The sequence below is a fragment of the Geotrypetes seraphini genome, chromosome 6 (genome assembly GCF_902459505.1).
Source record: "Geotrypetes seraphini chromosome 6, aGeoSer1.1, whole genome shotgun sequence".
Taxonomy (NCBI): Eukaryota; Metazoa; Chordata; class Amphibia; order Gymnophiona; family Dermophiidae; genus Geotrypetes; species Geotrypetes seraphini.
The window spans coordinates 35,130,972-35,143,246 of NC_047089.1; the positions used below are offsets into that span (position 1 = coordinate 35,130,972).

At 40.5% G+C, this 12,275-nt stretch overlaps 1 protein-coding gene across 3 annotated transcripts in view; it reads right to left on the reverse strand.

The window, feature by feature from the left end:
- Positions 1-4,034: 4,034 nt before the first annotated feature.
- Positions 4,035-12,275, reverse strand: part of PDGFD (platelet derived growth factor D) — a 335,184-nt gene continuing 326,943 nt past the window's right edge. For all 3 annotated transcript variants that reach the window (XM_033950339.1, XM_033950337.1, XM_033950338.1), the window contains one exon: positions 4,035-4,713. In XM_033950339.1, coding sequence (XP_033806230.1) covers positions 4,582-4,713 — 132 coding nt within the window. In that variant the 3' untranslated portion in view covers positions 4,035-4,581. The remainder of the gene's footprint in view (positions 4,714-12,275) is intronic.

The window sequence follows — 12,275 nt, forward strand, 5'->3', positions numbered from 1 at the left end:
AAGGTCTTTTTCTCCACATTAGAGAGTTTTTTCTTTGGTTAATTAGTATTGATTATGATCTTGTGCCTTTAGTTATTCAATGCTAGTTGGAGTGATAATAGTTTTGCACTCAATTGCCCTTGTAATCTTTTGGTTGATAATTTTATAAATGTGTTTTCACACGCATAGAACAGTGTGCATGTGTAAAATGATGCTTATACAATTACCCCGTGTGTAAAAGTAGGCATGATGACAGGATCAAAATGTACTTTTAAGCTTTTCACATGCAAACAGATGTAATCATGTTCAAGAGCAGGTTCTGGGGTGATCATGGGTGGAGTTGTGATGTATGTGCATATTTTATAAAATACATGTGATGCAGTGGTGTAGGAAGGGGTGGGTGGGAAAAATGCCCTAAGTGTCCTCTTGGTGAGGTGACAGATTTTTTTTCTTTCCAGTACGATACGACATAATGCTTTTAGAACATCTTTTAGTGTTCTGGTTTTGCAATCATTTCGTGCCATACCAATGTTTTGCTGAGTTTTGTTCTTGATGTTGCTGATATGGTTGTGCAGTGACTGTTGTTCATTGATTGAACGTTGTTTCAAGTTGACCTAAATAAAGTTTTTAAAAAATGCAACTCTGGATATAACGGACTCTGGATATAACGGACTGTTTTTCCAAGTCCCTTGAAGTCCATTATAACGAGATTATACTGTAGTTGATGAAGATGTATGCAATTTTGTAACCTACCTTGGATAAGGGCGGGATATAAATAAATAAACCATAAACCATTTACCCCTGCCAGCTGCCCACAGATGACATGATAATGTCAATGTGGGTTCCACAAATGCTTTTGAACATTGATCCATATGCCACTGCAATTGATTTTTCTAAATGGATGTGCTTTGAGCGGTATAACCATATCCAAGGAGAAAAGCACACATCTCTTGAATATTCCAATATATACCACATGTATGATTTTCCCTGCCTAAGGATCTACAAATGTTCTCATTTCTGTGAAACATTAAAACAATGTGCAAATTAGCTCATGGCTCATTTACATCCTTGGCTATACTTTGCAGGGAAGTTTTCACATGTTGCCACAGCCCAGACCTTCATACAAAGCATACCATGTAAGTTTCTGTAAGTTGTGCATGAATGAGCTTCTGTTAATACAAAAGAAAAAAAAAAGATGTGCAAAAAAGACTTTGTAGGTCTGTTTTAACAGAATAAATCATTGCACCTCAAAAGCTGTAGTTCTCTTTTCTGGAACTGGGTGAGAAAAAAAATGCCCCTGTATGTATGATGCCAGTATCCCAAATATAATGGGTCCTCTGGTCCTAATAGGAGGTTCTCCCGGCCCCTTCCCCTAGAAGAATCTCAACTCCCTGGTGGTCCAATTTGTTCTTGGCGCCTAACATAGTAGGTGTCTAGGGAAATGGCACCTACTGCATGTCATTCAAAGTGGAAACAGGATACTGGGCTTGATGGACTTTCAGTCTGTCCCAGTATGGAAACTCTTATATTCTTATGTGAGCCAAGTATAGGACAATCAAGCCATTGTGACATCACTGATAGAAACAGAAACATGAAGGTAGATAAAGACCAAATGGCCAATCTAGTCTGGCCATCCGCAGTAACTATTATCTCTTCCTCTCTCTAAGAGATTCTATAATGAGGTTGGCTCATAGGCAATAGTGGAATGAGGCTTTATAACATCATAATCTCAGCTCTGGAATGTTGTTACTCTTTGGGTTTCTGCCAGGTACTTAGGACCTGGGTTGGCCACTGTTGGAAACAGGATACTTGGTTTGATGGACCTTCAGTCTGTCCAAGTATGGCAACTCTTAGGTTCTTATGTGAGCCAAGTATAGGACAATCAAGCCATTCTGACATCACTGATAGAAACATAGAAACATGAAGATAGATAAAGACCAAATAGCCCATCTACTCTGGCCATCCACAGTAACCATTATCTCTTCCTCTCTTTAAGAGATCCCATAATGAGGTTGACTCATAGGCATTAGTGGAATGAGGCTTTATGACCTCACAATCTCAGCTCTGGAATGTTATGACTATTTGGGTTTCTGCCAGGTACTTAGGACCTGGGTTGGCCACTGTTGGAAACAGGATGCTGGGTTTGATGGACCTTCAGTCTGCCCTAGTCTGGCAATTCTTATGTTCTTATGTGAGCCAAGTATAGGACAATCAAGTCATTGTTACATCACTGATGAGCTTGACTCTTAGGCATTAGTGGAATGAGGCTTTATGACATCACAATCTCAGCTCTGGTATGTTGCTATTTGGGTTTCTGCCAGGTGCTTGGGACCTGAGTTGGAAATAGGATACTAGGCTTGATGGACCTTCAGTCTGTCCCAGTATTGCAATTCTTATGTTCTTATGTACTGGATTAGGCACCTACTAGAAAATTATTATTATTTGGTTTCTAATGGCACTGTTCAATTAGCTACGCTGATTGAACCAATTAAAAAATTAATAGGTGCCTAGATTGGCTAGGCGCACCGATGTAGGCACAACATTAGGAACTTTTTATAGAATCAGGGCCAAAGTGTCCCCTCCAGCCCTGATTAGGGGCTATAAAACTGTAGAGCAGTATTTCTCAACTTGGTCATGGAGTATCCTCTTGCCAATCAGGTTTTCTGGATATCCACAATGAATGGAAGAGATTTGCATCCAATGGAGGCAATGTATGCAAACCAACCCCATGTCTATTCATTGGGGATATCCTGAAAACATGGCTGGCAAGGGGGTATTCCAGGACCAACTTGAGAAACACTGCTGTAGAGTACCCACTTGCTTTTGTCAGGGTGCTGGGTAGGGGAAGGGGGGGGGTAGAAAGGAGTAAGGATTCAGGAAGGGGATACTTAATGGATTTGAGCCCTGTATTAGGGCCACCAGGTTACCAGCAGGGTGAACCCTCCCCCTGGAGGAAGACATTTAGTAGGACCTCCTTTTTGGGCCAGGGGTTCCTTTAAATTTGTGCTGTCATCACTGTGTGAAGACAGATTTTTCTTTCCTCATTCAGCTATAGAAAAAAACAACAGTTTTTTTGAAATGTAGTTATTTATTCTGTTAGAATGGGTCTACAAAGTCGTATCTGTACACTTAGGGCCTGTTTTACAAAGCCGCGCGGCAACAGCCCCGAAGCCCTTTAAATCTCTATGGGTTGCGGGGCTGTTGCTGCGCGGCTTTGTAAAACAGGCCCTTAATTCTTTTTTTTTTTTTGGCATGATTGAGTTACAGCGGAATTTACATAAATTTTCATGTGGTGTGCTATGTGCAAATGTTTAATGCCACAAAGTGCTCTTTTGTGTAGTGACTTTGTATGAAAAATAGCACAAAATCCTACACTTAGGTGTTTTGAGAGTTTCCAGGCCCTCTATGCTATTTTTCAAGAGAACTGCACTTTTGCAGTTACTTTGCACTTTAGTACAAAGGCCCCTGGCCTCCTAATCCCAGCTGCATATAGAACAGGATCAAAGCATGTACTTATTTTTATAACTTTGTGAATAAATGATGAAAGAGCAACTAATGATATCTGTCACACACACAGGGCAGGATTAATTCTTCGAGGGCCCCTAGGCACACAAGTACACTGGGCCCCCTTCCCCGTTCTGACGCGCCCCGGCGGAAACAGGAAGCTGCGTCAGAGGGAAGCTTTGGGCAAGCAGCACCACTTGGAAAATTGCAGTTGGTGTTGCATATTCATTGTGGAAATCTTGCAGACCTGACTGAATTGTGACCCTCGAGAACCAGAATTGCCCAGCCATAATCTAACAATATCTGTGTAGTATGATAAAATAAACCATATGAAAATAGCTCTGGGTATTTGTTTCTATGCGGCTCAGCAATTTTTCAGCATAGTGGTCAATGTGGTAAATGATTTCCTAAGCACTGATGATTATTAACAAAGGTCCTAATGTCATATATTTAAAAAACAAAATTCAGCGACACTTGCCTCTCTGTGGCCATATGAACAACACAAGAAAAAAAAGTCTTCTCTCTGATGCAAAGCTTCCCATGATACTAGACACCTTTTTTTTTTTTTTTATTCCTAAGCTCTTTTGTTTTTCTGCAAATCCAACAGAATTCAATATATTTCAGAAAGTAAGGTGCTTTATTATGGTTGCCTTTTTGCAGATACATAATGGACTTTTAAATTAAATGAAGGCAAAAAGTACAAACCATTGTATCTGACTGATTGTCAACTTTTCTTGTTCCATATACGGCATTGCTCTTTTTCCATATTTCAAAAGAAAAAGATACCGGAGCTGGGGTGTAGTGTGGCCTTGGTAGACTGTTTAGTGTATACAGTATATAGAAAGTGGTTACTTTGGATACCTTAGAGACTAACCTTATGTATAGTCCTATATTAAGGATACAGATACTCAGAGTTACGTATGTTATGTCGATCTAGTTGCCTTTGTGCTAATTAACAAAGCTATGCTGAAGCACAGCATTCTCCTATTCACCGCAATGCAGGCTACTAGCAGAGTTCTGTGGCCACTAGGAGAAGCTCTCCCCCATAACATAAAAAAGGTCCTTAAACGGCTAAAGAGTAAGCTGCACTCTTGCATTTTATCGTGGTGGTCTGGAACTGCAGACACAATCACAGCGTTCGTGGTGCTCCAGTTGAATATCCACCAGGGCCATGTTCTTGGTTTTGCCCTTCCTTTTGAGATGACCCGGTTCAGGGATGAATCTCAGCACCTAAAAAAGGCAAAAGCACCTTTATCAAGAAAAGAGCTTGTCACTTCATTACACTGGCACAGTTGCATACGAAGTGTATTAATAATTTCATTTCAGTCTGGTCCTTCTTTTTTAAAGTTCAAAAAGTTTTTATTAAATTGTCCATAATAAAAACAGGATAATAATATCAGGATCATAAGATACAGAATGAAAATACAGTAGTGATAATACTTGGTGACCACATAGTATCATTAACAATACGAGAAGATCCTTGTAATATCTGAGCTGTGGGGCCCAGGGCAGCTGCTCTGATTGTTCCCCCTTAACTCCAGCCTTGCCAGTCAGCACTCAGTATTGGAAGCTATTGCGCGATATGCCTGTCTAAGTTTTAGTCACTAACAACAAATATTCAGTGGAGATAGGACGCTATCTCTCAGTGAATATTAGTGGTGAATATCGGGCAGTTAGGCACTATTTGATAAATGGATGTATAAGTGTGTTTTCACATGGATATGCTAATTCTGCCCTGTTAAAACATTTTTCCAAGCTGAAAATGTGGCACAGGAATAGCACCCATATATTGAATCCCCCTGTTTTTTAATGAAAAGTGTGCACTGTTTGCAAAAAATACATGCTCTATTAGAAAGTGTGCACTTTTTCAATAGTGCTTGCATATGTATACTATTTGAACACCCACATTGGTTTGTACATGCATGCAACTTGGGAAAGACTGTGTACTCTTTTTGAAAGAGTGTACCTGGTTCAATGGGGATTTTACTAACAAGTGCATGATATTGCAATGGGGGCATCATTAGCACCTTCTTTAGCCACTTTATATATGGCGAATTTGGAAGAAAAATACCTATATCCATTACAAAGTTTTAAGAACATACTATTATGGAAAAGGTTTTTAGATGATATATTCTGCATTTGGACTTCTCATTAGAAAGTTTTAACCAATTCTTAATTTAGTTAATTGAAATTGATCCCTGCATTCAATACTCAGCTTCTATTCATAGTGAAGGAATTAATTTCCTTGATTTATGTATCTTTAAGAAAGATGGGTCTTTAGTTACAACATTATTTTGAAATCCGACAGACATGAATAGTCCATTGAGATTCCATAGTTTCCATCCATATCGAATGAGAAAAAGCTTACTGATTAGGCAATTTCAAAGTCACTTAATCCTCCATAGACCCAGGTATGTTAGATAGATTGTGAGCCCACCGGGACAGATAGGGAAAATGCTTGAGTACCTGATTGTAAAACGCTTAGATAACCTTGATAGGCGGTATATAAAAACCTAATAAACTTGAAACTTGAAACTCAATTAGGCAATTTCTAAGGGCCTCTTTTATGAAGCCGTTTAGCGCGGGCTGCTGCGGTAACGGCCCCGAAGCTCACAGAGATTTAAAGGGCTTTGGGGCTGTTGCTGCGCGGTAGCCGCTAGCGCCGCTTTGTAAAAGAGGGGGTAAGTTTTTCACTGGATGAGTTCCACAAACAAGTGAAAATCTCGAAACAGAGGTTTTAGCAACGGGGATATCCAAAACAAGTGGTTCAAAAAGCTAAATTTGCACCTCGAGATCTGCTATTGCAATATAATCCAGAACAACCTTCTATAGACCTTATCTTTGTACAAAAATATGTATACTCCTCTTTCATCCTGCATCAACCAAAAAATATTGAGACATTGGCATGTAGCCAGTTTGGCATGACAAGATCGAGAAACCTATGATTTCTTATCGGCAGACAAAAAAAACATAGGAGAGATAGTGAACATAAGAAATGCCTGCAACGGATCAGACCTGGGGTCCATCCAGTCCGGTGATCCACACACGCGGAGGCTCAGCCAGGCGTACCCTGGCGAATACATTAGTCACTCGTATCCCAGTATACAACTGAAATTGCAAGATATTATACCAACTGTGGTAGATGCCAGTGGATTTAAAATGGTATATTTATGCTATGGTTGGAGAAAGTTGGCAAGATCCAATTAGGGGAATGGCTAATCTGCTGGCTAGGGTGGTGGGCAGTGGGGAGTAGGGTTAATGTTGATCAAAAACATGGATTTTCAGTCTGCTTTAAAACAAGGTGAGAGAAAGGATGTGGCAGACAAACTCAGGTCGTTTATTCCAGACATATGTGGTATTGGCAGTGGAGGAGAAGGGTACAGCTAAGAGCAGCTGATTTGAGGAACGGAGTTCTCTGGGAGGTATAGGAAGCAAAAAAGAGAGGAGAGATATTGAAGGTCAGCAGAATGAACACACTTGTAGGTTAGTAATAGGAGTTTAAACGGTATGAGAAGGACGATAGGGAGTCAGTGAAGTGATTTATGGAGAGGGGTAACATGAGTGTAGTGAGGTTGGTAGAAGATTAGTCATGAAGAGTTTTGCACTGATTGTAGGGGGGGAGAGGCAGCACAGCGGGAGACCAGTTAGAAGTAGACTGCAGTAATCTAAGCAAGAGGTTGCGAGAGTGTGCACAAGGATCCAGTTAGTATTCTCAGAGAGGAAGGGGCAAATGTTGGTGAGGTTGTAGTGATAGAAGCAACAGGCCTACTAACTCCACTGTAATCTATTCATCTACAGCAGGGGTGTCCAACCTGCGGCCCAATGAAGTATTTTGTGCGGCCCCGGTCAAGGGTGATGCAGTGTTTTCCTCTGCTGCCCCTGGGTGTTTACCGTCTTGCCAGCTCCCTCCTCTGTCTTGCTGCAGCGTTTGCACGTTTGTGCGGCCCCAGAAACATTTTTTTCGGCCAATGCGGCCCCAGGAAGACAAAAGGTTGGACACCCCTGGTCTACAGCTTTCTCATTTTTGCAACTTTTCATACTTTCTGTTTCAGACAATTTATGTTGTAAGCTTTTGGGGGTCCGGAAACTCATTTACCTTTTGCACATGTCTGTCATTTGTTAAGCAATAATTACATGTGCATTTTTATTGTCATACGCATTGAAATGATTTGATATTGCGTGTATAACAAACTTTTAATAAACTTGAAACTTGAAACAGGTCAGCATTGCCTCACCTGTGTTTCCTAGAGACATCATGTGGTGCACCTCCTATCAATTCAGTGTGAGGCAATTTTCAAAAGCCATTTACCTATATGAATGACTATCTGGGTAAAAGGTCTTTTAGAAACTTGCCCATATTGTATGTGAGTAAACTTATGGCCAAGGGAGAATCAAATCTACAGTATGCCATGTTGTTTTGGCTGGAAAACACAACCTATAGGGAGGAGAAAAACAGATACAAAACCACGTGGTCACTTTTTCCTTGAGCAATTTAATGGGAAAGTGTATTTATACTTCCCCTTTACAAATTGCTGAAAAAAAAGTACCCATAAATGTTATATCTGCCAGCACATTTTTGAAAATTGTCTCATACAATCGTAGGATTTATAATATTGTAATGCAATGATTATTTAAGCATAACAGTTACATCAAATTGCTCTTTGCTGTAACATATCTTGTTTTCAGTTTTACTTAGATTTCATATTTCAAGCTTTATTTGGTCAAGTATCTTCTAAGGCCCTGATCGAGGCTTAAAATTTTGGCAAAGCTGGACTGTTTGTGTGGTCAAAAATGTAAAAAGCTAAATGGAATGTCTGAGTTAAGATTATTGACCACATCAAGTACCATGCAGAGCCAGATATAGAGTATGTGCTTAGATAAAATATGTGAAATGCTGTGAATGGTGAGTAATCTTTTTTTTTTTTTTTTACAATTAATCTTACACTTGGTTTTAAGTGAAAAGCATGTACTCCTACTTCTACATGTGTGGGAGTGCCATTCTAGTACATATGCCTGTCCCACCCAATTGAACATCGTAGGGTAATTTTATAATGCACAAATATTAAACTCCAAATATCTAATGCTGAGTGTATTACCAAATAATACTGCCTAAACCCAAAATTATTTTTGCCTTTATGCAATATTGTTTTAAAAAGAGTTAAAAAGCCTCAGAAGCGATGGTGACCATAGCTACACCGAGGCTATGGAGGAAGGAGCTGTTCAAAAGCCCTGGTTTCCCTATAACCCTCTATCATCGGCCATTAAAAAAAACCCTCCTTTACTTTGAAAAGCTGTTGAAACATGCAAAACCATGCTACTGGGCAAAAAAATGAAGGCAAGCAAACATTTATCTGAATGTTGTGCTGCCAGGTTGCGTCCTGCTCGCTGTCACTATGAATGAAGGACTCACAACGAGTTCAGTTGTACCTAAAACCAGGCGTTGCTCTAGCCGAATCGGGCGTTCATAGCCCATAGCCTCCATAACCTCGGTGTAGCTATATTCACCATTGCTTCTGAAGCTTTTTTCCTCCTTTTAAAACAATATTGCATGAAGGCAAAATAATTTTGTGCTTAGGCGGGATTATTTGGTAATACACTCAGCATTAGATATCTGGAGTTTAATATTTTTGTGCATGGTTTATTCCGGTTCCTCCATTATGTTTTGGGGTCATTTTATAAAACATTTTTTGCATTCAAATTATGTTTTATATGTAGAAAAGGGCTCTTATATAAATATATACATAAAAAGAAAAAATAGGCATGAAAACTTAACACCTACATTTGTGTGATCTGTACATAGGCATTTCCAGGAGTGTAGTTCAGGTGAAGCAGGTTTGAAGTTTTGATGGTTGTATGGTTCATGTTTATTTTATGAAAAAGGGTAGACTATCCCCTATCTGACAAGCCAAGCAGAAGTTAAATATAAGATTAAAAATATTAAGTATTTGTATACTGTTTTTGAGTCATAAGCTCTATAAAGACCTTTTGAGAGTGCATATGAAAGTGGGATCGGGGAAGAGATGTATAAATCTCCATCGAATGAGAAAATTTAAATTGCTTGTGGGTGACATTGTTGAGATCCACAAAGAAAATCTGAGTGATATTAGAAAGGTTTTTTTTTTTTTTTTTTTGTGAAATCATTTTTATTGAAGAGTCATCAGATAACAGAACCAATAAAGATGTAAACATGTATGTGTAAAGATTTGGGGCTGGTGCTGGGAGCTTATTTTATCAAGGCACTAGACACTTATATTGTCTTTATAAAATCAGTTTAAAATAGGTGCCTTTTTGGAACTTGGACATAGGTACCCCCTTTTAAAATGAACCCCCAATGGAGTGTCCTCTTCTCCCCTTATCTTCTGATCTCTCTTCTGACATGTTTCCAAATTGTCCTGGATACTATTAATTCTCTTTCCAAGATGGCTGTCATAGTGCCATTTGCTCGACAGGAACTGCAGCCCAGCTCAAAACAGAAAATTCAACTGGGAAAGGTGCTGGTCCCAAACAGTTACTCTGTGAATAGTGTGGAGGGGAGACAAGATCCTCAGTTACCAACAAATGCAGCCCAAGACCAAGAACACCTGGGCGCCCACAGGTTTGATGAAAATGAATTTTCAAGTACATGTTGATAAGTTGCCTACACACGCTACATCTTAGAAACGCCAGAAAGAAGCTCTCAGATACAATTCCCTGGATTCTATATATGGTGCCTAGATTTGAAGGCCAAAATCTGGGTGTGATTCCAAGATAAGCATGCAAATTAACTGGTTAACAAGTCGATTATGTCAATAAGTGGTTGCTAACAGCCAACTATTGAAGGTAATTGACACTAATTAAAATGTAACTGTGTATCTAGCTGTGCATTATTCAATAAGGCAAGGCACCTAACTCTAGTAGCATGTAACTCAAAATTTTTTTTAGTGTGTGGGTAGTGCACGCACCGTAAGATTTTACTGTGTGAAACCTCCACGTGTTTCCACAGCAAACCCTTAGAAGCCGTGGTAAGCACGTGCCATTGCATACCGCCAGTGACTTAGTAAGGGTAGGAGGCACCTGGGGTAGTGGCATCTTCCATGCCTTCCTCTCTACGGTCCCCGCTCCTTCCTGCCCCCGACTCCACACTCATGCTTTCCCTCCCTCTGTACCTCTAAATCTTGGACAATCGACCAAATCAAATTTTAATAAAACCTTAAAACCAGCACGAGTGGCTTCTGCAGAATGCTCCTCGCGCCAGTGTTGGATTTCCCTCTGATGTCACTTCCTGGTCTCGTGACCCAGAAGTGATTCAGATGGGAGCCATGCTGGCACGAGCAACAAGCGGAACTTGCTCATGCTAGCTAAGATCTACAGAGGTACGGAGTGGGGAGAGGGAGGGTTGGCACACAAGTGGTGTTGTGGGGCATGAGAGGTGCCAGCACCCCCACTGACACGGTCTACACCCCTTTACTGTGCCACTGCGTACCACACCTTGGTCAAAGGGCCCCTAATGACTTACTTCATGATATTTACTTGTGCAACTGAATAATGCCACCGAATATCATGTGTGTCTGCTGTAGCACTATCTGGTTCGTTCAAGGGTGGAGCAAAGGTGGAGCTGGAAGTTCTCCGAGCACCCCAATACTCATGTGTTTACATAGCAGTCCTAGCTTGCCCTGGTAGCTATTCAGGTGCTGGCTCTGAATATTGGCAGTGCCCAGCTGTGGACCAGCGCTGGTGACAGGCGTTATCTGGATAGTGACCTTGAGTATCTAGATACTTTGGACTGTCACAGCTAGCGTTTAAGTTACCCCCTCCCCCTGACATGGCTGAATAATCGACCAGTTATAAATAGTCCTGCTTGCACTCTTTCTTTAAAACCTGTTTGCTTCCATGGCCCCATGCCTGCCTGCTATAATGATATTCAGACCAGCTACAGCATGTCCCTCGGTTAATCTTCCTGTTTTGCCTCATTGGAACAATCGATAGACCTCTCCCTTTTCGGTCCCAGTGTTTTGAAGCCATGTTCCTATGGAGTTGCTCATCACACTCTAACCACACATTACCCTTGCAAGTCCTATATGAATTGCAGACGATATCTTGATATTCAAAGAGCTCCCTGCAATTCTCCGGTGATTTTTTCCAGCTAAAATCCTGAATGCCGATTAGCAATACCGTTGACTTTAGGCTCCTTCTTTTCTTCGTTTGCTTTGCATTTACCATGGCAACCGTATTCTCACTGGGGTTTTTCTACTTCCTTTTGTAATAATGACAATAAGTCAATGTTTTTGTTCTTTCATACTTTTTTCCTTGTTGCTGCATTGGTATAAGACAGGTTTGGTGCAGAGCTATGATTTCAGATGCTTGCACCCACTGCTCCCTTTTCCCTCAGTTCATGCTGGCATTTCTTGTTGTCCTGAGTGCTGTGTTGTTTTTCTTGTGTGCAGATTTGCTGTGTTTTGCCTTATAACATCTTTTCTATTCTGTATAAAATGCATAATATCCTATTGCCTTCTTTCTCCAAAAGAATCACAGGAATGTGCAATACTTGACCAACAATCGTAATCAGGATTTTAAACTCAGCCCCTCTTTCTTTCTTTTTTTAAATGACTTTTTCTCTCTCCTTCCTGATGTTATTACCTTACATGTTTTCTATCCACTGAAAGAGTGGTTGATCACTGGAATAGTCTTCCGTTACAGGTGATTGAGGCCAGCAGCGTGCCTGATTTTAAGGCCAAATGGGATCGGCATATGGGATCTATTCACAGGGCAAAGGTAGGGGAGGGACATTAGAGTGGGCAGACTGGATGTTTCTA